The sequence below is a fragment of the Antedon bifida genome, chromosome 10 (assembly GCF_963402885.1).
Source record: "Antedon bifida chromosome 10, ecAntBifi1.1, whole genome shotgun sequence".
NCBI lineage: Eukaryota > Metazoa > Echinodermata > Crinoidea > Comatulida > Antedonidae > Antedon > Antedon bifida.
In genome coordinates this window covers 1,948,711-1,975,119 of record NC_136235.1, presented here as the reverse complement: position 1 = coordinate 1,975,119, position 26,409 = coordinate 1,948,711, and the positions used below count along the sequence as shown (strand labels likewise).

The window sequence follows — 26,409 nt, the reverse complement described above, 5'->3', positions numbered from 1 at the left end:
GAACCAAGCAGTAGTCACTAGGCACGATGACGAAAATGGAATCGCAGTACGGCAATTTTCACCCTGAAGACAACTGTATTTTTTCCAGGGTAATAATTACATTAAACATTCAATATATAAGCATAGTAATATAGTATATCAAATTATATTTATTTAATAATATAATACGATAAACATTAATAATATTTCAATTTATTTATGTCCAGTAATAATAGAGATTGTGGAAGTCAAGTAATTAGGATACTTGACTATCATATAAAGATCCCAGTTCCTGTCGCTGATAAGTACAGTAGGCCTAGTAACAGTCACCATGGAATTGGCCACCCTACCACAGAGAATATTTCATATGCTTAGTATGATATGACAATGAAGACTCCCATTTATTTATCTTTGATAATCGAAAACTGAAAGTAATTATTCTCACAATTTAATCTTTTTTAGATTATATGTCTGTCTGCATATACAATTATGTAAATTAACGGAAACAGATTAGGTTTGGGATTAAACACACTTTTGCATAATGTATGCTAATCATATTACAAAGCTGTTTCCGTAGCAATTCAAATAAGAATGAGAAACGCCCATTTACTTCCATATACACAGATATTTGGTCCTTTTTATACAAATTTCATTTGTTAGAAAATCTATTGCAACTGTAGATTCCATATGACCCAGGTCAACAGCTCTACTTACTAACACTGGGTTGATGTTTCAAGATGGCTGCATTTAACCATACTTACGTTGTGTTCACTCTTCCATTTATGGTTTCTTTTTTCAGCTGCTGACTACTATTGACTTAATTCCATATATGGCTTCCATTTGTTTCACATATTTTTCACAATGTTCACCTATCAGAAAAGTTTATTGCGTTTATTAAACAGTTACAAATAATAAGGTAAATTTAAGCTCTGGCGTAATTGATTGGCCGATGCAGCAATAACTGATGCTTTCTCACTTGTCGAGCTGTGTTGGGGCTCTAGGCTCTATTATTATAACTCTATGAGAGTAAAATAATGTATAAATCTCTTTAAATTCATAAGTTACCTGCCATAAATTTTGCATTTCCCCTCATCTTTATGTTGCGTTGTTCAAAGAATTTGAATACGGTGTAAAACACACTGTTATCGCCTGTATTTAGCGCTGCTTCTAAAAACTTTCTGGCAGAAGCGCCCTCGACTAGACCAACAGTCCGTAGAAATCGTACTGCTTGTAGTAGATGGTTCTTGGAAAGCAAGACCTCGATAATTTCTTCGTTTGCTGTGGTAACTCTCTATTAAAAAAAATAGTACAGTACTATTATTGTAAGGCTTGTGTGCTGATGCTTAAAAATGCTACAGTTGTGGTTATTAAATTGAGAAAACCTTTCTTTTTTTAAAAACAGCACAATAGACAAATGAGAATGCTTGGTACAGATGACGAGTCATTGCAACAACTCACAATGTATGCTGAGGTAGACCACAATTAACCCATTGGCTATATTTTGTCAAGACAAACAATGCACAGTAGTGATTAAAAAACAAATACACTCAACTCTCGCAATACTAGACTCTCTGAAAACATACCAGACTCAAACCATCTAAGTCCAAACAGTCCCAAATTCCTTTTTACCATTAAAAACACATTCCACACACCAGAGAACACCACACTGGGTAAACTCTGGCGTTTTGCTAGACAATATAAAAGAGTACTAGAAAACATAGATTTAACTGATGTGAAAGGGAATAAATGTTTATTTCATTTCATTAATGTTATTCATCAAAGAGAAAATAGAATAAAATACAATTAAAATGTCAGAAATATGTAGATTAATGATGCAACATCTTCTTTGCAAGCAATACAATAGTTACCTTAAGCATGTCAAGGGCTAGTTGATAAGCAGGTGGATAGACGGCTTCCAGCGATAACAACAAACATGCTATAGGTTTGGAATCACTTAACACATGGTACTGCAAGAACTGATGTAACTGATAAAAACGGTTGTTCTGGACAAGTGTGTTGATGACTAACTCGTAAAGATAATGCTGAAGAAGATAATTTGGAGAAGAAGAAAATAGTATTAAAGCAAAACACTTAAGAGAAAAGCAAAATAAAGAGAACATGCAGGCCTGCTATTTATTATTACAGCCGATTTTGAAGATAAAGATAACTCCAGATTTTAATAAGCATTTGCCACCAATACATCTATACTAAAAATCAATAAGCATGGTCTGTAAGTACATACCTATTAAAGACCACAACTTAAGGACGATAACTTAACAATTGTGGCTACTATTGTGCAAACACAGCAAGTGAGTGAGTGGACGAGCAGTGGAACCATAATGATGTTGTCATAACATCAGCAAGGGTTCGAGGCTCACTCACTCCATGGTTCTGGTGGTAGAACAAGTCTTCTCTGATAAGGACTATAAACCGTATGTCCAGTGCATACATCTAGCTCATGTGCATTTAAAAGAACCTAGTACCTTTTTTCGAGATGAGTAGGGGGTTACCCAGGTGTACTAGTTCACACACAGCCACTGTCACAAACTCATCATAGTACATACTATACACTGGGCCCTCTGGGAGAAACACATTTGACTGAAGAGGCTACCCAGTATAAAGAATAAATAATAATAGCATTACTATCACAATATAAGTTTTAACATACCTGAACAGGAATTTGCAGGTTATTTAAAGACCTCATGTATTCCACAAGTACAGCAACAACAAACTTATATTTAATATCCTAGAAATCAATTAATAAATTGGTATTAATCAATAAGTTCCTACCTATGGAAACTTTAAGCTTCTCTCCAGAATATTAATAATTTTATACATACGCAAGTTACAAATGTCATTTTATATTATAGCACGGCTTGATTTCATTCTTTTTTTGCCAATACACAATGTAAAAATAACAAAAAACAACTTTAGGGCACACAGTATTAGTACAGTGCATTATTTAGAGTATACAGTAATCTCTAATTTAATGATTTAAGATTTTAATAAAATTATATTTCTCAATATTTACCTTTGTATCATCAAATACAGAAAAGACATGTGTATACATTTCTGACTGATCTATTACAGCTTGGCCTCTGGTGGGTCGTTTGTAGGAACTACGAGATACACTACCATCAAATGCCTACAAAAATAGTTAAAAATAGAGGATAAGAGTAACTAGCTACGGGTACAATTGACAGTAATTTCAGGCCTAAACTTGGGCGATAAATTGTGTACAGGCATTTGTTTGTGAGCTTTGAGAAGGGAGAGAAAGGTTGGGAGAGGAAGGGAGTGGGGTTTCACCCTCTAAAAGAACAGTACACTGAAGAAGTCACCCAGTATAAAGAAATAATAAATCAAAAAGATATCTAAGCTGGCTAACTTACCTGCTGGGCACTTTGTTCCAATTCTAAATAGTTCCTGTACACCTGGTTGAGTTTATCAAATATCCTAGCAATAGTTGCCAAGTTACACTGCTGACCTGGTACAAGAGCTGTTGAGAGACAAGACAGAGTAAGTCCTAGCAGTAGAATGGATTTCAGCCAATCACTTGCGCTGTAGGTGAGGGATTAGCTGGCTCATTTGAGATACAGCGATGTATTTTGCATAAGCTGCCTCTGCCCATCATTTTTCATCTGTGTATTATGTATGTTATTGTATCCTCAGAATATGAATTGTACAGTATTTTTTTTTATTTATTCTGTATACTGGATAGCCTCTTCAGTCTAAGAGTGTTCTCCAAGAGGGCTCAGTGAATATATGAGTTTGTGACAGTGGCTGTGTGTGAATTAGTACACTGGGGTAACCCCCTACTCGTCTCGAAAGATGTACTAGGTTCTTTAAAGTGCAAATGAGCCAGATGAAATAATAACTTGACCTTTGACTTACCCTGTCGACAGACTCTCAAGATGACAGATTTACATTCAGTACGCAGAAGAAGAAAATCAATCAAGCGGCACTAAAGGTATTAAAATAATAAAATTACTATACAGAAAATGCATATTTATATATACAACTTTTATAAATAAATTTAGTTTTCATTCAAACAAAAATAAATAATGTAATTTTGTGACAAAAGTTACTTTTGGATTTGTAAAATACAATACTTTATTACTGATACAGTAGAAAACAAAGAGTGACTTACTTTGTCTGGAATCATCGTGACTAGAGGTTCAAGTTTTAGACAAACGTGCCATAAACAGCCGAGCTTAGCATCTATGATTATGTTGGGCTGGAATACGACCCAATTGGGAGAATCTTGTATTCGGTTAAGAAATATAAATTTTAAATTAAAAGCTGATAAAAGTTTTATCTAAGATAGTTTTTATTCATGTACTATAAACCTCCTTCCCAAATGTATGGTATAACTCCCTATTAAGTGGAAAGTGACCAGTAAATATGGGTTGGCTTTAGTGTTAAAACACTGTCCCTCATTTGTTTCTTGGTCCTCTTAATAATACTGTCCCAGAGGAGGGGTTCTACTTTATTAGCAGGCAAAATTGGATTACAGTATATTTAAAAACCACAAAGATAGGAAAAAAACAAGTTTGTATTCAGTAGGCAGACACTATGATTCAGGGGACCCTACTAAAAGGACACTTTCTTAAAAGGAATGATTTAACAATTTAACACTACGACCAACCCCTATTCTACCACTATTTCTGCGACACTTTGTTCAAGTCCTAAAGGAGTCTCCACACAGGTTCTACTGTAAGGATACATAGTTCACAGTTGACTTGAGTAGCATCAGGCAATGAAGCAGTAGGAACACCCGCCACACGTAACGTGAATGGTTTGATTGGTAGAGGGGCTAACACAGGGTAGTGGTAATTGACATAATTATCACATTCTGGTGTGGGCAGTTTGATGTCAAAGATCAATGAAGTCTAAAAAAGCAAATTTAAATAGTGAATAATGTTTAGTATTTTGCATTAATTATTTATGTTCATAAATCACAATTTAATATATTGGAATCCCTCTTTTGTGACACTTTAATAGAAGGGACATTTTCCGATGAAATAAACAAAGGAAATATATGTTTGAACACTAAGACTATCACCACTACACTTTGTTTGGTTGTTAATAGGGGTACTACTGTATAATAATCTACAATAATCATTATAATATTTCAATCCAAACATTGAATATGATATCCTGTTCTATATTTGAAGTTACTTTATTCTTATGTAACTCAAATAAGTTTGTTAATATCGGATTAAAATATTTTGTAACCATAAAATAAAACTCCTACCTTTGATGCCTGGTGGTGTACAACCACTAAGTTGTCCTATATATAAAGAAACAAGAACACAATTAGATATGTTGATTTTTCTATTTACACATGAATAATTTATTATTTTTTGAAGTTTCTCTATGACTGTCAAATTTATATATAAATATTAAAAATCTGTTGTTCAAGGAAGGCATAAACAAATGATACATATGCGCAGATCAAAATAGATAAATAAATGAATGATAAATTTGATTTTACCTGTATAAATATTATAAAATATTATAAAAAGAAGACTTACAACAACATTAACAGCAAACCTTCCACTCATATCCAGCCGAAGAACATCTGTCTTCTTAGCAGGAGATTCTCTAGAAAATTACAAATATATTAAACAATTACAATGATGAAGGATCTGAATTGAACCTTGCCTGTACAGGTAAAACAAATAAATAAAATCAAGTAAAGACTTACTTTTGTAATTGATACAGGACAACCTCTGCTCCTTTGTTGCCTGGTCCCCGCGGCTGATGTCTTAGTACAATGATGTACAGTATACCATAACTAAAGTAAGTAAACAGCATTACAATTAAAGTTTTTATATTTTATCTGTATTTATAACTTGTATAAATAACATTAAATTTCATTTCTTAGATTTAAACGGTGTAAAGCTCTGTCTACACTATCAAACTAGTTTGACAAAAAAAGTGTGATGTGCCCAAATATGGTAGTGATATGTATTGTGTATGGCAGAAAATTGAATAAATAAAAATAAATAAATAAAAATAAAATCACATTTTTTTTTGTCACATAAAGTTTGATAGTGTGGACAGAGCTTTAGATATGACATATAACCACTTACATATTTCCAATAGAAACATCTCTCTCTAATAATGATAACTTGGGCGGCTTAGTTATAACTGGAAGATCCACTTCAAACTTAGGCAACTTTACTATGTTTGCACCTTGCTGTAAAAACACAACGTATGAAATAAATGAACAAACTAAACAAAAGTTTCAGACTGGACAAACATTAGTATATTTAAAAATTAAAATTAAAATATAAACATAATAGCAATAAAAACTAAAATAGCCACTAATTAAAGTATCGTAACTCTGAAAAAATTCTCTAAAATTTTCTAATAAAGGCTAAAATGCAAAATCTATAATTTCATCTTTTTTTTCAGGATTACCATACTGTAAACTATTCTTTAGCAACAAACCTTGAATAGAAATGGATTAAAGATGTTACCAAGAGGAGAAGATGATAACAGGAGAAGACTGCTTTCTGCCTGTAAAAAAATAGTTTAATATTAAACTTTATATAAAAGATATCATCTACGCTCTATACTTTGTTGGACAGGCTTCAATATTCATGTATATGTTGGTTTAGAAACAAGAATAATAATAATTTATTTGAACATACACTTTGGTAACAGTGGCACACCTTGATATGAAGGTGCTAAAACTTTACTAAAATCAAATTACAATGCTAACTAAACAATTTACAACAATAATAATAAAACTGTAATAATAATGAAAACCAAACAATAAAAAAAAGTACTTACCAAATAAACAAACCAATTTACAGATAAACTAAAACTTTTCAGCGACTTAAGACTCTTCTTCTCAGGGTACACCTAACAAGTACATAGAAAATTGATACATACATTATACCATTAAAATAACAATGGTATATTGGTAGGGCACCTGCTGTCAGCAGTGTGAATCTAGGTTCAGGTTATTTTTTATCCTTATTGCAGATATTTTTTTTTTTAAACAACACAAATAAAACATTATAAAATAGACACATTAATATAATAAAAAATCTGGTTCATTAATTTGTATAGTAAAATTATCAAAAGTAAAGCATGCATTAAAAGTATTAAATCTACCTGGTAAAGTTCTATCCCATGGTCAGTGATAAAAATAATCTCATTTTCATTGGTCCAGTTGTAACCAATAATTCTTGTATTCTTACCCTATAAGAACATTTTTAAAAAGATCATAAAAAACTTCTACATTTAAAATAGTACTGTATTGTTAGAAATACGTTCAGTCATACTGTATGTATGTATACTGTCTAAAATATTATCATTAATAATTATATTAATATAGGCCTATTTATAACATTATGGCAGCCGAGGACAGGGAGAAGAAGAGGACGGCAAAAAAGAAGATGGCGTGACGACATAACAACGTACATGGAAACGGCAACATGGGAAAGGAACAGAACTAAATGGAAACAGCTGGAGGAGGCCTTCACACAGCAGTGGGTGAAATAGGCTATGAGATTAGATGAGATTATAACATTAAAATATACAAAATAAGTAAACATTATATACTTTTTATTTTATTTTATACACTTATTACAGAATTGATAAATAAAAAAAAAAATGTTATTTTGACACCAGCCTTCAATGTTTGCTTTGCTAAAAAAATTCACAATAAAATAAAAAAAAAACTTTACCTTACAACTTTGAGAATATTCAACATTGTCCACTTTGGAATCAACATAATTTATAAATTCCTGTTGATGAAAGTAAAAATATTTTATTAATGATTATTTATTTGGATGTTATGTAATTGATGTCAATTAGTAAGTATTACAGACAACTTTATGCTAAATAATTGTTCATGAACAACGTATACTGGATATTTAGCAGAGAAGAGTTGAACTTTAGAACAGTTTTAAGCTCTGTCTACACAATCAAACTTTATGTGACAAAAGAATTGTGATGTGCTCACTCATAATGGACATGATGATGTCATCACTACCATATTTGGGAATATCACTACCATTTAGGCACATCACACTTTCCTTGTCAAACTAGGTTGATAGTGTAGACAGAGCTTTAAATTTAATGTAATTCTACTACTAACCACAGTCCTGGGTGACCTTTGAACTGCTAGAATATTCATATCTGGTGAAAACTTAATTGACAGCACGGTTCCTTTGTCTTCCATTCTGAAATTAGTTTAAAAAATCACCAATAATATAGTTACCATAAATTAAAACATACTGCATTGGTCGTTAAAAAACAACAATATTCAAAGGAAATTTAACAAGAAAAAAACGAGCCAAAAGAAGTGAATTACAGTACCTGAAACTTGTGCTGGTTTTATCATCTGGACCTTTGACAACTACTCCTGTGGCTCCACCTGACCGCACCGCAAACACCTAAAAAATTGTTTGTATACAAAAACTAATAATAAATAGTATTTTTAATTTATCAATAATATTAGGTTGCATTATAATATTAATAGGCCTTTGTTTGCCCACTGAACCTATCCTCTAGTAAGTAAGCCTATGTATGTTGTGTCAGACCAACTTTTACAAAATCATGTCCAAATTATAGAGGGCGCTATCATATTTAGAAAAATACATCAACCCATAGAGGGCGCTACTAAAAATGTCAAGGTCCTTGGTGTTATTATTAAACTAGGTTTAATTATTTAATAGATAAACAGGTAGGGCCCCATCATCCACAGGACAGGTTCCAGTTTGGGTGCCAGCCTACTCTCTACTACTAAAACTATAGCCTACTAGCTAGCTCTAGCCTAGGCCCACTCACTCTAGGCTAGCCTAGCCTGGCTAGGAGGCCTACACTGAAAAGGACGGACGTGACGTCCCGTGTGTATACAATAGCAATACATTCTTCTTACCTGGCGTTTAGCTTCATCAAAAAATACATTTGACACTTTTGTGACTGGTTCAAATCTTGTAGGTTTTGGTGATAGTTGTATGTAGAAATTCTCTTCCTCTGCCATTTTGAAAATAATTCGCTAGCCCTAGGGCTAGGCTAGAGTGCAAACGTCAAATCACCGCCTGACTGAGCCGCTTCTGCTGTTCGGTTCACCTTCACCGCAGATTCAGAAGCATCCATCCATCATAACAGTAGATAGCGCCACCTATACGTCAGACAGTACCTTGCATAGCCTTACTTTTAATGTTTAAGAATGCTGTTTAGGCCACTTGTAAACTATTTATATCTACCGCACCGATGTACTCATTGTTTTGTAAACCACAAAGCCAGTTTTTCACAGACTTATAATATCATTTTCTTTTCGATGTGTGTGTCATCCTCTGAATTAAACAAATATATTCTTACAATATCTGCCGCATTTTCCGTATTTCAGGCAAATACTTACTAGACTTTCATTTATTTATACGATTTTATACTAGACTAAATCTCTCAAAATACGGTGAAATAAATCAATAATTATAAAATGAATATAAACAACACACAATAAAATACGAAAACGATCAACTTGCCGATCAAGTGACGTCATATTCAATGAGCACAATAAAATCGCAGTGTATCGTAATGATTATATTCAAATTGCTGATCATGGTGTCATTTAGAATGGAAATAATTATTTTCATCGAAGATTTCTAGGATGAAAACTGTTATAATTACCTTTGTTTTCTGTTCAAAAATGTAGTTAATCATCTTTATAAACAAGCCTGTATAAAAAAAAATCAAAATTGTAAGCAATAAAAACGTCACACATACTTGGCAGACTATACAACCAAAACAACCTAGTAGCCTAGTGGTCAATAGAGTGCTGCATATTTTAATCTATGGATTTTGGATGTGAGGCGGAGGATAGATAATGCCTAATAACATTTGACAGATATTATTTTGTTTAGCCTCACGACAACTGTTGCTTCTTTTTTACAGTGCGTGACAGTAAACAATAGGCTGTTATAGCAACACCGCATAGTTGTATGCTTTCACACTCATTAATGTATTTTGTACACGTATCATCCGAGCAGGACCCCCTGGAGCGAAAGCATAGACCTATTTTTAGATATCATGGACTATCATAAAAACATTACCAGATCGTCTTAGGCTCACTTTATGTTCGGAACTGGTGGTGGTACGTACAACTCAAGTTGATCAACATTAATTTTACAAGAAGGTGAGTTAAAGTTGTAGTAACTAAATAATATTAGGGCCTACAGCATGGAGACAAGGAACCATTGCAGCAGCAGGCCTACAATTATGATAACTACATTATCTATAACGCGGTAATAGTTCTTATTTATTAGTGCACGTACATATATGGCGATGGCTAGGTCAGATCCCTAAATACAGGAAATTAAACTATGATTTAGATAAATAAAAAAAGTTGGTATAAGATAAATCCATGGAGTAAAAATGGTGTAAATAAGGTATCTTAAGCGTGGTTCCCACTAGAGATGCAACGCAAAGAACGCGTAAAGAAGCGAATTGACCAATGACAAGCCAATGTTCGGATAATCCATTGCTTGTTAAGCTTGGTTCCCACTAGAACGTAACGCAAGGACGTAAACGCAACGCAAGCGTTTTAACCAATGACAAGCGAAGTTATAGACAGTTAGTAATCACAAGCGAATAAGCCATCGCTTGTGATTGGTCAATTCACTTGCGTTGCGTTACGTCCTTGCGTTGCGTCGCTAGTGGGAACCACGCTTTATTGGTCAAATCAATTACGTTGCGTTACGTGCTTGCGTTGCGTCGCTATAGTGGGAACCATTAAGCTTGGTTCCCACTAGAACGTAACGCAAGGACGTAAACGCAACGCAAGCGTTTTAACCAATGACAAGCGAAGTTATAGACAGTTAGTAATCACAAGCGAATAAGCCATCGCTTGTGATTGGTCAATTCACTTGCGTTGCGTTACGTCCTTGCGTTGCGTCGCCAGTGGGAACCACGCTTTATCAAGAATAGTATAGAGTAGAGTGAAGAACTAATTATTAAGCTATGCATGCATGAGTGAGCATCCAACACTGACGACAACGTACTAATAATATTGATATGTTTTATATTAAATTATGATATTGATTAACCACTCTGTATTACCAAGAAATTGAATTCAAGATACTAAACCGGAAACGTAAAATGTGACGTTTGTTATCAGAGGTTCATCAGTGGTCTACATACATACATTACTGTTTATAATAATACTATTGATCCGACGTTAAATCATCGTGATTTTATAATGGTGGCCTACTACATCCAATTTGGTGTACCCAAATAGATAGATAGATGTATTGTCCGCAAAAACATTAAAAATGAAGATTAATTAAAACAGACTTTAAATAGGTTATTTTGTAGTTTTGAGTTAAGTTAATCACTTTCGTAAAAGAAAATGTAAAAAAGAAATGTTTTCACTTACAAAAAAGACAAAACAAACAGTTAAATTTCACCAAAAATCCATTGGCTGGCAGCCAATTTGACAAATTTTTTCTTTAAATTAGGCCTACAGTTTTTCAGGTAAATAATGTTTTTTCGATCCAATTTTTGGTCAAAGTCAATAACTATTATGTGACATTAAATTTTATAATATAATAATATATTTTATATATATAATAATTTTAAGAATTATTTTTTTCTTCGGGACAATATATTATCTTTAACATTGTTACCAAATCGACGGTTTATTATTCCTGCTGTTAATTCAATACGAAAAATACAAGACTATTGTATGAGACTGACTAAAATAACAATAAACTAGAGGGTACTCCGAGAGTACAAACCTCCGCCTACTGTAAAATTCCCCTACATAAAATGCCCCCTAAATATTTTTTTTTTACATTTCTTTTTATTAGTTCTAAGTGTAAATATGTTGACTGCACACTACAAAGTTGTGGATGACAGTGTGGTGTAATGGTTATGTATCCAGCCTCTCACAGTTGAGATCGCTTGTTCAAGTCCCACTGAGGTTTTTTTTTTTTATTATTTTTTTATTTCTTTTTTTTTGTTTTTTGTGGACCTTGATCTTTGACCCTGACCCTTCAAAATTAACCACAATTATATGATGTGTCATTGGTCATTGTGGCTAAGTTTGGTGAGAATCGGATAAAAACTGTGGTCTCTAGGCAGTAAAATAGTTTTTTGTTAGTTGTGACCTTGACCTATGACCTTTTCCCCTCAAATTAGAACTCGTTCGAGCTTTTGGGGCATAGATCATTGTTGCCAAATTTGGTGAGAATCGGATAAAAACTGTGGCCTCCAGGCTGTTCACAGACACACACACACACACACACACAAACACACACACACACAAACATACAGGGGTGAAAACATAACCTCCTTGGCGGAGGTAATAAATATACTGACTAAATAATAATAATAATAAAGTCTTGGTTTCCTCCGCGGCGACTATTTGTCACGCCGCGTGTTTCCAATATGTTTACTTATTTAGCGGTTAAGTCAGGCGGTGATTTAATTTCCTGGCTCAGGAATATTTGTTTTTGTGAATCAAAAGTTATACAAAGTTTAAATAAAGCTTAAATAATTCGTCTGGGTTAGTCATAATGTGTTGGGATTTTCCGGGATTATGACAGATTTTGTGATCGTTTTAGGCCTACTAAGTGTGTATGATATAGTTATCGAAGCTGATAAGGTAGGTAGGTTTGCTTAATTATTAATTATTGTTAGCTATACTCTTCGAAATTTAAAATGTGGAATTCTGCCCTTCGAGGATCAACGTGTCCACTAAAGGTAAAGGGCCGGGATTGGCTGTTAAAACATTCCCTGCGTTCGTTTCAATGGAAAGTGTGATCCCCCAATAGTATGAGGTAGAGATGTATAGCCATGAGAGACAAGAAACTAAGACCATACGTATCCCTAAATAGTAACAATATTTTTTCATGATTGTGTCCAGGCCTAAATATTTCCTAATTTTGGTTTGTCGAGTTTCATTGTTAACTATGATTTCTATTACATGAGAAATTAGGCTTAGGTTAGGCTACTGCAAACGATAGGCTGTTGTTTAATTAATCAAAAGGTATAAGTATAGTGAAGAATTAATAATACGTCATTTATTTATATTGAATTATCACATTATCGCAAACTTAAATTGCAAGCAATGTTAATTAAAATAATAATATTAGTCAAATAGTATAGAGTGATGATAGAATGACTTTATTCGAATTCTTATGAAAGTACAAATAAATAACAAAATAAAACAAAGGAAAAATCTTGAAAACCCTTTAAACTATGAAGTTTAAACGTTTAAAATATGAAATTTAAGAAGATTAAAAATAAATGTATCATAAAAACACTTTTAAACGCCTTTGTAAAATCCACAAGTTAAAAATTGATCTTAAATGTATTCCAGTTTAAATTAAAATTCTGAAAATTAACTATCATTTCTTTACCTGACGACAAAATGGAAGAGGCTAAATGGATGGCAACCACCGCGAAGAAATTATATCGATAATAATTATTTCCTCCTTTTATTGGTCTCATATATTTTTTCTGAAAACAATAACCATAAAATGCAGACAATGTGCAAAGAAAGGTAGATAATCTATTAAATGATTTCCTTTTGTCCTGGATTTGTATTATATTTTGAAAGGCAGTAACTGTACCAACAATTCTTGGTAAGTAGACCTACTCAAAATTTGTATCAAACATAATAAGAGTAAACAGAGTAAGTAGGTATAGCTACTTGTCTTGTAATACATACAGTAGGTTTGATAAAGTATAAATAATGGGGTGTTTTTTTTTTATTATCAAGCAGCAATAATAAAATTCCTGCAGATAGCGTGACGTCACCACTTTAAAAAAATGGAATATTTATTTAGGCCTTTTGAAAACATATATAATTTAACATGTTTATATTGACTGAATTTCATTTTTATAATCGTAGTCAAACAATGAACTGGTTCGACCTCACATCGACCTTTTCAAAAACGGAAACCAACATTAAATGACATTTAGTTGAATTTGTCTGTTTCTTATCATGCATGATTATAAGGAGACTTAAGATTTTAATTTATTCTCTTTAGTTTTTAATCAAAGCGCCGTAGAACTTTAACGCGATACGCGCACAAACATTGCGTGTTTCAGAATACAGAGAAATACAGGCCGCCTAGGCTAAAATATTTGTCTTCTCGATCATGCACGCAATAAACATTTAAGGTATTTTTTTCATTGTATTTATTATTTTCTAAAAGGGTCTGTATGCCTAGTCTTTTTATGAGAGCATAGGATTTAATTTTTTTTTAAATAATGCATGATATGCCTAGGCCAAAGACGACCCACTAAACAATCATTATTAACATTATTCGTCATAATGTCACTAAAAATTGGCAGGCAGGCAAGCATAAACCTAGGCCTAGGTCTATATAATATGTATATGAAGTGGAGCTACAAAGTGTCCTATGCATAGGCCTATTCGAAATAATAAACAATCAAAAATGTATTGGCCTATACAGTTACACAGTAAGCTGTCGGGAATTACAGAAGCAAAACGTCAATATCTTAAGACAGGCTTTAAGAATTGATACGGTATTTAAGTACTTGCTTGTGTGCTGTTTGCGTCAACAAATCGATATATTGAATTATGTATATGTAATCCTACAATAGACCTATTGTCTGAAATATTATATTATATAGGCGCTAGGCCTATTATGAATAATACAATACTGTATCCACATAATATTAATAACTGGGGAAACTATAGAAGCAACGGTGGGTGAACATGCGAGACAGTTTGCATTACATTAACATTTTATTTATTTTTTTTATGAAGTGGATTGCTTACGACGAGTCGTAAAGTCTTCAAGTCTGTTTTATTTAGTGGTTCATTAGTTGAATAGCAGAACCTGGTTGCCTAGATTTTACATTGCATCTCAATTCTTTTACAGATGAATGTTTGGAGAACCTAATCACTCGCCGCTAGAATGAGTTTCATGCCTGGAAATAACAAAGTTCGGCCGTTTAGAGTAAGTTCACATGTTGTTACGGTACAAAAATGGTTAGCTATAGATTTTGGATGACGTATATCTTACAATTCCTGGATGACTACGTACGTGTGTACTGCATGCTGGAGATGTAGAAAAAATAATTTTATTTAGGTTTATATGACGTAAAGTATAACAATAACCACTGTTGCTATTTTGTGACGTGTGTGTGCGCGATGGCTCAACGCGCGCTTGACCGAGTCCAGAAAGTCAGATACAGATCAACTACCGAGTTACACATTAACAAAATAAAATTAGGTTTAGTTGACAAGACATGTTATGTTGGTATGAATTTTGCATTATAATAATATAGGCCTAGGCATATTTCTTGTTCATATTCTTATCATTTTTCCATGTTTTAATTCGAATTGCGACATGGTAACCGCGCTTTGTTTGCGCGTAAACAGGCCTATTCATTGTTCGCGCGAGGTGTGGCCTTCCTGTTTTAAAGTAGGGGAGAGAAGGGGTTGAGGGGCGGGGGAGGGCGAACTGGTAATATTCAGAATAAAGGGCATAATAAACTTATGTATGAGAACGTGACTGGTCGAAAAGGCATCATATACTAAGAAGATCAGAAACATTAGATTACTCAAAACCATGGTCTCAAAATATCTGTATAATATAGACAGTTTGATCTAGTCTTGATCTACTTGTTTGTTAGGTGAGGCCTAGATACTTTTTGTTTTTAAAGATTTACTGAAACGAGTATTATTGCAGATTAAAGATTCTTTTTCAGCATAATATTTTAGGCCCATATATGTCCTTGTTTTGTCATGTGTTTTTTTCCTGTAGGCCTATCTTATTTTTCTTGTATGTAACTTACTTTTCAGTTACCTATTGTTTTGTTGTTTTCTTTTTCTTTATTTATTTAAGGCATTATTTATTTATTTTTTCATCTCTTTTAGGCTGAGAGTGAAGTCGACGAAGAGTTCGATGGCGTCGTTGACAACCGACAATGCCGTGACGTACTTTGCTGTATCTTGTTTTTGGCTTTCTGGTGTGGAATGGTAAGAACGCTCGTGGGGGGTGGGGACAGCGGTGGCGCCAAGATTTTCCCGACGGGAGGGGAAAAAGGCATATAACATATTCGGGGGTAACTTTTACAGATGGTATTCCTAAATTGGGCACACTCAATAGGGTATTGTTTTATTTTTATCAAAAAATATCTTATTTTTCTCCGCGTAAAACAATCCGCTCCGACGGAAAGGTGAAAGAGGGGAGGGGGGTTTGAAAGGAGCAACTATTCCAGACGGGGTCCTCTGTTGGTGCCACCACTGGGTGGGGAGGTGTTTAAGGGTGTAGGGAGATGAGTGAGATAGAGAGTGGTGTAGTTCTAATTAAGATAGTAGAGAGCTTTCGATTTGAGACGAACGACGACCAAACTACGTCATGGTAATTAATTATGCATGCAAGGATATTGGGCGTGTTTCCCCGCTCTCCAAATTATACAATATTATATGACTAATCTCTCAATAATCTTTAGGGTTATGTAGCGTTTGTGTCATTTACACACGGCCAACCAGAACGTTTAATATTTGGCGTCGATAGCTATGGCAACGTGTGTGGACAGGAAAATGAAGATATTGCAGGTGTACAGCTTTCCGGCTTGAATATGAAAGACAAAAGGTACGTTGATGCACTAATAAGCATAAGTACATCTCAATACATTTGTATAATATTTGTATTACACCTACTACACCTGCCATCCGGATTCAAGTTTAATTTCCATTTAAAATTAAAATTTTGAATAACATACAGCTAAAAGAAAAACCGTGCTTTAAGTGGAAAATGAAAGCTTTGTTTATCAAACCAGTTCCTTTAGTCTTTATGAAATGAACTTTGACATGAACAAATATGTTTTAAAACATTTTTTTTGCTAAGCATAAGTTCGATAAATATGACCATGACTTACATTTCCCCCTAGATATTTATTTTACTTTGAGGACACAGCGTTAACTGGATCTATAGACAGTAAGAAACTGTGCGTGGCTGCTTGTCCGAATGATACCATCAGTACCGTGGAAGAGCTGGAGGCATACGCCGATATCGGCCTCTCATATTGCTCCTACGAAGTTGAAACTTTCACCGATATCACGTTTGGAGATATTAGTGACTGCCCCGATCTACCGATCTCCCCAAGGTTCGTTAATTAGAGACGTTGAATTATGATATGAAGAGATAGAAGACCATTGTTTATGCTCTAGTTTGTTGTTTTCTTTAGGGCCTCCCTGTTTCCAATTATGATAGTAGGATACCAGAATTACCGTAATGTAAATGTTAGCACTATACATATTTCTAGTATATATACTCAAGTTACTATTTGCTTTCTTAAATTGACTCCATGATAAAAATAATGTTAATATGGGCTACCCATGAATAGTGAGTGAACTTAACAATCTTATAACAAGAAACATATATTGTTGATAGTGAATTATTTATCGATTTATTTAAAAATAACAACGCGAATAATCTTCAATATTGTTTTTATTGGGTTTTTTTCAGTGATGACGTGTTATATAGATGTTTTCCTTCATCCATAATTGGAGAAGCTTCGAAATTAATAAATACAGAGTGGTTCAAGGTAACAGAGCAATTACATTAAAAACATTTTCAAATTATGTGTTTTGATTAGGAAGTTTAGATAGACTTATATATTGAATCATCTACTTTCAGAAAGCGTTAGCAGACATCAAGTCATCTTGGAGAGAAATTTGCTACTTGTGTGCCATTTCCATTGGTGAGTCACAATTAAAATGCTCTTTCTTGAATTAATGATCAATGAAACTCTTTTTCAGCCCCTTCTTGAAAAAAAAGGCCAAGATATAAATACATAAGTAATAAGACCTAACTTTCAACTGTAATGAACAAGATTAAGATTTTAGGTACCATGGAGCCAATCACCTATCATCGTACAGTTTGTATCAATCAATCAATCGTTCGATTTATATAGCGCCATTCCAACAGTCATTGCTCATGGCGCTGCCAAAGATATCAGAAAATGTGAGTTGTTCAATACCCAATCGTGTTTTAGATACTCGCTTATCGGCGAGAGGTTTTGAAATCAAATTATTATATATCTGAAAATGTATACATTAACGGTTTAACAAACTTCTTTAGGTCTTGCAATTGTGATGATGGTTGTACTGAGATTCTTCGCAGGCGTGGTGATTTGGTTTATGGTAGTGTTTTTTATCATGGGAAGCATCGGTGGCAGTGGTTACCTATGGTATCAATGGTTCTTACGCAAGAGAGATCTAGATGAGATCCCAGTCGAAGGTAATTTCTATGTAACAACGCGCTATTTTATACTAGTCAGTGAACACAAGCTCCAACTCTTTAAAATACAATTTATGGACACCAATGCAACGCAAGTATCTATCTGTCGATAGTGATTGGTCAAATGACAACGACGTACTGTAGATAGTGCGTACGTCGTCCTTGTGTTGCGTCGTAGAATTGGAACCAAGATGAGAAAATCGTTATTTATTAACGGTAATATTACTTTTTATCAACGAAACTTTTTTACAAATCATAATTATGTTTTTGTTTTCTTTTGTGTATTAGAACAACTAGATTCGGATAAACAGAATGTGAAGACGATGTTAATATACGCCAGCGTAACGTCAGGTGTAACGGTAAATGTTAACTTATTTTTATTGTCTTCTATAAATCTCTCTCTCAATAATCATGCTCGCCAATACTGATGTAAGACTCACTGTCAACGTGAAACATGAAAGTATAAACTTGATTAACTTCATTTTACAATATATTTGCCGTAATGTAATAAACTGCAGACATTTCGCACCACAAACTCGCCAATTTAACTTTTGGTTTCCCAGACAAATTCAATAACGTTTTCTTTGTTTTTATTATAGGTTATCTTACTGCTATTACTGTTCGTTATGCGTAAAAGAATTGCACTGGTGGTGGCGCTGTTTAAAGAATCAGGCAAGGCAATTGGTGCAATACCATTGCTTCTGCTTCAACCATTTTGGGTAAGCGACATACGATCGTACGGTATCATGTCTAGCGGCAAGAAACAGCATATGCAGTTTCTTGTCTGCTGACTATAAACTTTCTCCCGCATGGGTCTTGTCGGCTGGATTACATACAACAATCAGTAGGCATATCAGTTCATAAATCTTCTTTTTTCAAGATCTTACCATCATTATAATATCATGGAGTAATTCCGTGATTATATCAAGTAGGCTTATGATAAAAGCTGTAAACGTGAATTGATTCGGATGTTTATGTAGAATAAGAGCAGCAAGGCTTCGAAGAACGATAAAACATCAACGAATTCACACAAATAGATAGCGAACACATACAAAGATCAACACAAATAGATAGCGAACACATACACAGATCAACACAAATAGATAGCGAACACATACACAGATCAACACAAATAGATAGCGAACACATACACAGATCCAAAAAACGAAACAGAAGAAGAAAGTTCAGCAAAAGACAGTCAGAACACATAAAATATAATTATTAAAAAAGGAGGAAAACATTAAATTACTTCGTTTAGTAAAACGTGAAACGTTAGCGCTTAATAACATTTAAAATGTACTTCACTCGTGAAATTATTAACACTTATCTTTATTCTTATTTCTATGTTTATGCTTTTGAATAAAACAAAAAGATAGAAAATTAATACCAAATAAAAATGTTCGTTTTACTTTTATTTAGACGTTCTTGGCTCTAGCGATCCTTACTTGCTATTGGATAGGTGTATTTCTCTATCTTACAACATCGGGAGAGCCAGTTGCACAAGAAGACGGAAGGGTCGAGTACCAACAAGAGAAAATGATTGAGGTATTGGCAATAATTCTACAACGTTCCATAGCAAAACCAATATTCAATATAACTTTATCGCAATTGCTAATTTGCATACAAATAAATTATAACCTGTTTTTAGTGAGTGTTATTGGAAGAGAATTGCGTAAATGAAAAATGTGATCAGTTACAAAACTTTTTGAATGTAATAATCAATTTCTGCGTCGGTACTAATTTGCGATTGTACAATTAAAATATATTTTGTTTGAGTGAATTTGGAAGAAGATTGAGCAAATGAAAAATGTTATATAAAAGTATATAATGCAATAATTAATTTCTAAGTCGTTATTTAACAAAAAAGGAAATAATACTTCATTCCTTGATGCTTTGTAATAATAGAAATCGATTCGAACAAAATTCTAATTATTTTTTGTATTATGTTGTATTAATTCGTAAAACGCATACCAATTTCGCAAATCAATTCGAATCTCTAATTTTACAAAGGAGCAATTATACAGTAGTAACAATTGTTATCATTATTACTTATATTATTGCAGTATTACTTATGCGATAAGTACAATTGGTTTGAATCGATTAGCACAATATAATCGCAAGCGAATACCTCCTTACTATTTTCAATATGAAAGTTATTAGATATTAACTAAACTATATGCTTCCTTTGTAAAGATTATTTTTAATTCTTTTCTTTTGGACCAACTTCAAATATCAAATATGTATATTTCTCAATAATGGTATGAAATGGTATTCCTTAAAGATGTATTGTCCCCAAACAAAACGAAAAATAGAGGTTAATAAAATCAGACGTTGAATATTCCATTTTGCAGTTTTAATATAGTTATTCACATCTGTAGAAAAAAATCATCAAAAATAATTATTTCACTCATAAAAAGACAAAAGAAAAGGTTAATTAAAAAAAGAACACTGTCACACTGACAGACAATTCAGGTATTTTTTGCTTTAAATTACATTTTTTTCAGAAAATTTTTTTTTTTCGATCCAGTTTTTGATCAAAGTTAACTATTATGTTACATTAAAATGGCATATTCAACAACAAATTAAAAATATATATATTTTTAGGGGGGACAATATATCTTTATCAGAAGTTGGTACGTTATGTTTCAGTTTGTCAATATGTTAATAATGATTTATATTTGACAGTATATGTGGTGGTACCATTTGTTTGGGTTGTTCTGGGGATCACAGTTCATGATAGCCTGCCAACAGTTTGTAATCGCCAGTGCCATCTCCATCTGGTTTTTCACGCGAGACAAGTCTACGCTGGGATGGCCTATCTTGCGCTCAGTTGGCCGTGTTCTGAGGTAAATAGAGATAAATAAATAGACAAGTTTATTTTAGTATATTAATTGTTTAGTATATTAATTTAATTGGATTTAGCTTTCACACCAGGTCTCACCCAATTCCCTGCTTCTGGACTTCCTAGGCTCTACATTCTCACTCCTGAGGATGACAAAAGTGTAATTGATCGAAACGTAGAAAAACTCAATAGTTCTTTTCAGAACTTTGTACGTTGTGTACCGCAAACTTTATATCTACATATTGATCTCTCCATGCAAACCTTCAAACAATATTTATTATTTCACTTAACTTTTTATTCCGGATAATGTGTTATTACCAGTAGTCCTAAACAATTCAATTCAAAACAATATTATTTATATATCTTAGACCGGGAATGTCTCCCTGAGGAACAGGGTGTATGAAAGTTGTAGTTGTGAAGCATACCATAACATTGAAAGTCTCCCTGAGGAACAGGGTGTATGAAAGTTGTAGTTGTGAAGCATACCATAACATTGAAAGTCTCCCTGAGGAACAGGGTGTATGAAAGTTGTAGTTGTGAAGCATACCATAACATTGAAAGTCTCCCCGAGGAACAGGGTGTATGAAAGTTGTAGTTGTGAAGCATACCATAACATTGAAAGTCTCCCTGAGGAACAGGGTGTATGAAAGTTGTAGTTGTGAAGCATACCGTAACATTGAAAGTCTCCCCGAGGAACAGGGTGTATGAAAGTTGTAGTTGTGAAGCATACCATAACATTGAAAGTCTCCCTGAGGAACAGGGTGTATGAAAGTTGTAGTTGTGAAGCATACCGTAACATTGAAAGTCTCCCTGAGGAACAGGGTGTATGAAAGTTGTAGTTGTGAAGCATACCGTAACATTGAAAGTCTCCCTGAGGAACAGGGTGTATGAAAGTTGTAGTTGTGAAGCATACCGTAACATTGAAAGTCTCCCTGAGGAACAGGGTGTATGAAAGTTGTAGTTGTGAAGCATACCGTAACATTGAAAGTCTCCCTGAGGAACAGGGTGTATGAAAGTTGTAGTTGTGAAGCATACCATAACATTGAAAGTCTCCCTGAGGAACAGGGTGTATGAAAGTTGTAGTTGTGAAGCATACCATAACATTGAAAGTCTCCCTGAGGAACAGGGTGTATGAAAGTTGTAGTTGTAAAGCATACCATAACATTGAAATCTTTTCCAATATATTTTTTCAGATACCATCTTGGCTCAATTGCCTTCGGATCATTACTTATCGCCTTGGTTATGTTCGCTAGATTCGTTCTTGGATACATCCAATCAAAGTAAGTGCTTTTTCATGATTATTGTTCTCAATATGTTAATATTGATATTCCTTATGTGTTCCTAATCATTGTAAATGTGAATATTATGTGTACGTAATTATGTCTACCTTCTTCGAGTTTCAAAAAGATAATATAATACTACTGGCCTGATTGAAAAATGTATTTATCTAATATAATCGAATGGCAACTTAATAATGTAACTACAGCAGTAGAAATCTATGCTACTTTTAAAAATTTAATTACGCCACACATCAAATCATTGTGATCTTAAGATTTGTCTACACTATCTAACTTTATGTGGCAACAAAATGTGATATGTGCCCATATATGGACATGATGATGTCATATCACTACCATATTTAGGCATATCACTACCATATTTGGGCACATCACACTTTTTGTCAAAATAGTTTGATAGTGTAGACAAAGCGTAACTCGACTCGAGTTTTGGCGGATTCTATCCAACGACCAACGACGTAATATGAGATCCGATCTGGCAATACCCTACATTTTTATTTTGAAAAATTGTAATTGTAAGATCCCTACTGCTACTTTACAAACTAAGCTTAATGTTGTTTTTTTTAACATTAGACTGAAAGGATCACAAAATGAACTGTTGAAGTACATATTAAAATGCTTACAATGCTGTCTTTGGTGTTTTGAGAAGGTTTTAAAATTCATCAATCGTAATGCCTATATTGAAATTGGTAAATACATTTAACTTTATTATTACTTCAAACAGAGTTCAAACAATATATTTATATCGTCCTATGAGTATGTTATGTGTTAACCTTAAGGTACGGTACCAATTGTTGCCTTCATACTTTGGACATTTTGGATCGTAAAAATAGCTCTTTTAAGTAATCGAATGTCCTATGTGGAGTGACATATATTTCAGAGAACACATTGATATTGGTCTAGGATCTAGGATCTCATTATCAAATACAATATTTAACATGTCTTACTCTCATTGTTTCCGTTTCAAAGCAATACATGGGTATAGTTTCTGCAAAGCGGCAAAGGAGGCCTTCGCAGTGTTAATATCCAACGCTTTGCGAGTGGCTGCCATCAATTCGGTCGGAGATTTCTTGCTCTTTCTCGGAAAAGTCGCCGTCGCCGCTTCCGTCGTCGTCATCGGGTTGGAATTTTTACAGGTGAATATGAATGTTTTTAATAAGTTGTATTTCTGAGAATGCTTTCTTTAGTTTAATTCAAATCTAGGTACGACTGTGCTGCACAACCACCTGTTAAAGCTGGTTCCCACAGGAGGAACGCAAAAACGTTATTAAGTAATGGATCCTCAATCCCGCCGTGATTGGTCAAATGTGTTGCATATAATGTCAAACTGTTGACATTATTTCAAGACCCCGGAAAACTGTGTCATTGCAGCCTCGGGTCAGGGAGTGTACAACTCCCTGCTCGGGTAATACTTTTTTTTCTTAGACAGCTACTAAACACTACTAAACACTAATATTATCTACAATTTAGGATGACCCGAACGTCAATTACTATGCTGTGCCTATCGCTCTTGCCGCCATTTTTGCCCTCCTTATCAGCCACATTTTTCTGTCCGTTTATGAGGTAAGAATTTAGCAATGCGATTAAATGATGATTAAAATTGAAGATTGATGATTATTTTAATTGAGAAAGACTAAATTACTAAAGAAAATGACAGAACGACCGATCAGAACACCGTAGGTAATAATTACGATTTTGTCCTTGACTGTTGACTAAAGGCAAACTCGGACAGCATCGTACGACGGGTCGTCTCGTCGGAAGAAATAAAACCCGACGACCTAAAAACTACGCCCGACGCTATCTCAAAACGACTCGTTTCGTCAGGATTGAACTCAGACAGCACCGACGACGTCAAGACGTTTCGTCGGGCTTCGTCGTACGATGCTCTCTGAGTTAGGCTTAAGCGACCGACTGCACAATCGGCTGGTTTTAAATAAGAATAATGTTGTTGTTACTAGATGGCAATCGATACATTGTTTTTGTGTTTCTGCGAAGACTGTAAAGCCAACGATGGAATAGTAAAACCTTACTACATGAGTAAGAATCTGATGGTATGTTCTATTGATTCATTTTGTTTGCATGGCTAGCATTTTACATAGTGGGCTTTTCGGATTACACAAGATGTTATACAATTATCGTGTAATAATAATAATAATAATCAATATCATTATTATTATTATACAATACAAAGTGGAATCAGTTATACTTTAGTAAGATCCACAATGGAATTGTCTCCGAGTGTAATAATGTCTTTTAAGGCAGACAGTGTGAAAACGAAAATCATGTTTTTATTCACATTTTATTTCAGAAATTTGTTGAAAATGCTGCAAAGGCAAGGGCTGCCTTGGAAAAAAGAGAGCGCGTGGTGTTGACGTAATGGTCACATGAGATCACATCAATCATTTTAAATTGATATCAAACAGAATGATTTTGTATTTAATTTTATATAATTGTAAATAAAGATCACAGGGCGGTATTCTTGTAAAATTATGTATATAAATCAGACTCTTAGGACACGGATAAAAGAGAATAAAAATCGTGAATTTGTGTTTGTATCAAATCATAGTTTTAGCAGCCAGATTATTTACTTTAACGACCAGAGACTGACTTTCACATGCTCAAACCAATATCGAAAATAGATTGACATTACCACAAGACGGATCTAAACTTCCAGAAATGACTAACTACCAGATAGTGTCTTTAGACTTAATTCTCATACCGTGGACAGACTTACGCAACAACTGTGATAATATACTGTCGTTAAAGTTCAAAGAGTTGCTTATACCACAGACTGAGAAAACAACTGTTTACCTTCACAATCTAATAAGTAATATGCTAATTCAAAATCAATAATCACTTATTGGCATTATATTTGAATTATATCAACTTTATAATTTTCAACTATTTACGTTTAAATTATCAAATCGATTCCATTCAAATTCTAGCCAAATTGCAATAAAACCAGTGTATACGGTAATATCTATTATGACGTCAGCTGAGGAAATCGATTGATGTTGACGAGTTATTTGAAAGTCAATAAGACTGGCCTGAAGTGTTCAATATGATTAAGGAAGGAGAATAAACGTTTGAAGTTTGATTTAAATTTAATCGCAGTTACTAAGCGAATCAATTAGAAGGATCACGTTACCGTAATTGCTAACACACCCTAAAAGCCTGTTGATTGGTTACGCGTTTTTGCGTCACAAAAATGGTAGATGAAAATATGAATACGCATGCGTATAAGCCATAAGCTTTCGAATACATTTGCCTAGTGGAAAACGGGTTTAAGACATTACTGACGATGAGCTACAAGGTGTATAAAGTCGCCTTGTATTTATTGAGAATAAGACTAGTTTACTTTTAAAAGACTTAATAAATAAGTGTTTTTATGGATAATGTGTGACGCTATGGAAAAGCACATTGAGGATGAGAACGCTCGGCGGAAAATGTTTGACAATCAAAATCCAATTTATATTTTGGAAACTAACGAAATGTCAGTCATTACGAATAGAAATAAACAGAATAAAATAGCAGAGGCATGGGGATTAGCGAAGGTTGAACCTGGTTCCTGGTTGGCAGAAGACGCAACATTGGAAATAAAGAAACCGGTCACTGTGGACAGGACAGAAGAAGATGCTAAACGAGGATGCTGTGGTAACAAGTTTGCTATGTTCAGTGATGAAACATCGTTTCATGGACTTAAAAACGTTACTGGTGCAAACAACTGTAGTAGAAGGTGAGACAATTATAATGTTTAAAACCAAAAAGTAGACCTACACTATTCAAATCATTATTGCGGATTCAGTATTTTGAAAGGGTTGAGGGAGGAGTGGGGGAGTGTTAAAAAAAAAGGTAAAGTCGAAACCTAAGATAATGCTAACGGCCGTGGTGCCCATCTCCATTTCCTTAGCGTTTTGGGCCAGACTCCACTAAGTGTGTATGTTTGTGGGGGTACGCCACTCCTCCCGTTAAAAAGGAGCTCAAAAAATTGCAAATGAAGTTATATTATATAATTCTATTATGATAGCATTACCACTGC

At 33.9% G+C, this 26,409-nt stretch overlaps 2 protein-coding genes and 1 long non-coding RNA gene across 3 annotated transcripts in view; 1 reads left to right on the top strand and 2 right to left on the bottom strand.

Moving 5' to 3' along the window:
• Positions 1 to 135: 135 nt before the first annotated feature.
• On the bottom strand, positions 136 to 9,080 carry LOC144854679 (regulator of MON1-CCZ1 complex-like). Its single transcript, XM_078712622.1, has 20 exons — positions 8,879 to 9,080; positions 8,317 to 8,393; positions 8,096 to 8,180; positions 7,683 to 7,742; positions 7,108 to 7,194; positions 6,781 to 6,852; positions 6,436 to 6,504; positions 6,075 to 6,181; positions 5,687 to 5,776; positions 5,514 to 5,583; positions 5,234 to 5,269; positions 4,703 to 4,868; positions 4,127 to 4,239; positions 3,871 to 3,940; positions 3,369 to 3,475; positions 3,011 to 3,124; positions 2,648 to 2,725; positions 1,848 to 2,021; positions 1,045 to 1,270; positions 136 to 848 (listed from the first exon to the last, which is right to left on the bottom strand). Exons 1-20 carry the CDS (start codon positions 8,981 to 8,983, stop codon positions 775 to 777), a joined length of 1,980 nt encoding a protein of 659 aa, XP_078568748.1. The 5' UTR covers positions 8,984 to 9,080; the 3' UTR covers positions 136 to 774.
• A 551-nt stretch (positions 9,081 to 9,631) lies between these two features.
• The window catches only part of LOC144854129 (uncharacterized), a 44,191-nt gene continuing 27,413 nt past the window's right edge, over positions 9,632 to 26,409 (bottom strand). The window contains exon 3 of the long non-coding RNA XR_013614512.1: positions 9,632 to 9,680. This is a non-coding gene — a long non-coding RNA (uncharacterized LOC144854129). The remainder of the gene's footprint in view (positions 9,681 to 26,409) is intronic.
• On the top strand, positions 10,059 to 24,911 carry LOC144854119 (choline transporter-like protein 1). Its single transcript, XM_078712008.1, has 18 exons — positions 10,059 to 10,138; positions 14,859 to 14,936; positions 15,860 to 15,961; positions 16,438 to 16,580; positions 16,879 to 17,094; positions 17,457 to 17,535; positions 17,628 to 17,691; positions 18,072 to 18,230; positions 18,519 to 18,589; positions 18,830 to 18,949; positions 19,650 to 19,775; positions 20,916 to 21,076; positions 22,266 to 22,352; positions 22,944 to 23,059; positions 23,340 to 23,506; positions 23,841 to 23,933; positions 24,329 to 24,421; positions 24,679 to 24,911. The coding sequence occupies exons 2-18, from the start codon at positions 14,895 to 14,897 to the stop codon at positions 24,745 to 24,747; spliced, it is 1,908 nt and encodes a 635-aa protein (XP_078568134.1). The 5' UTR covers positions 10,059 to 10,138; positions 14,859 to 14,894; the 3' UTR covers positions 24,748 to 24,911.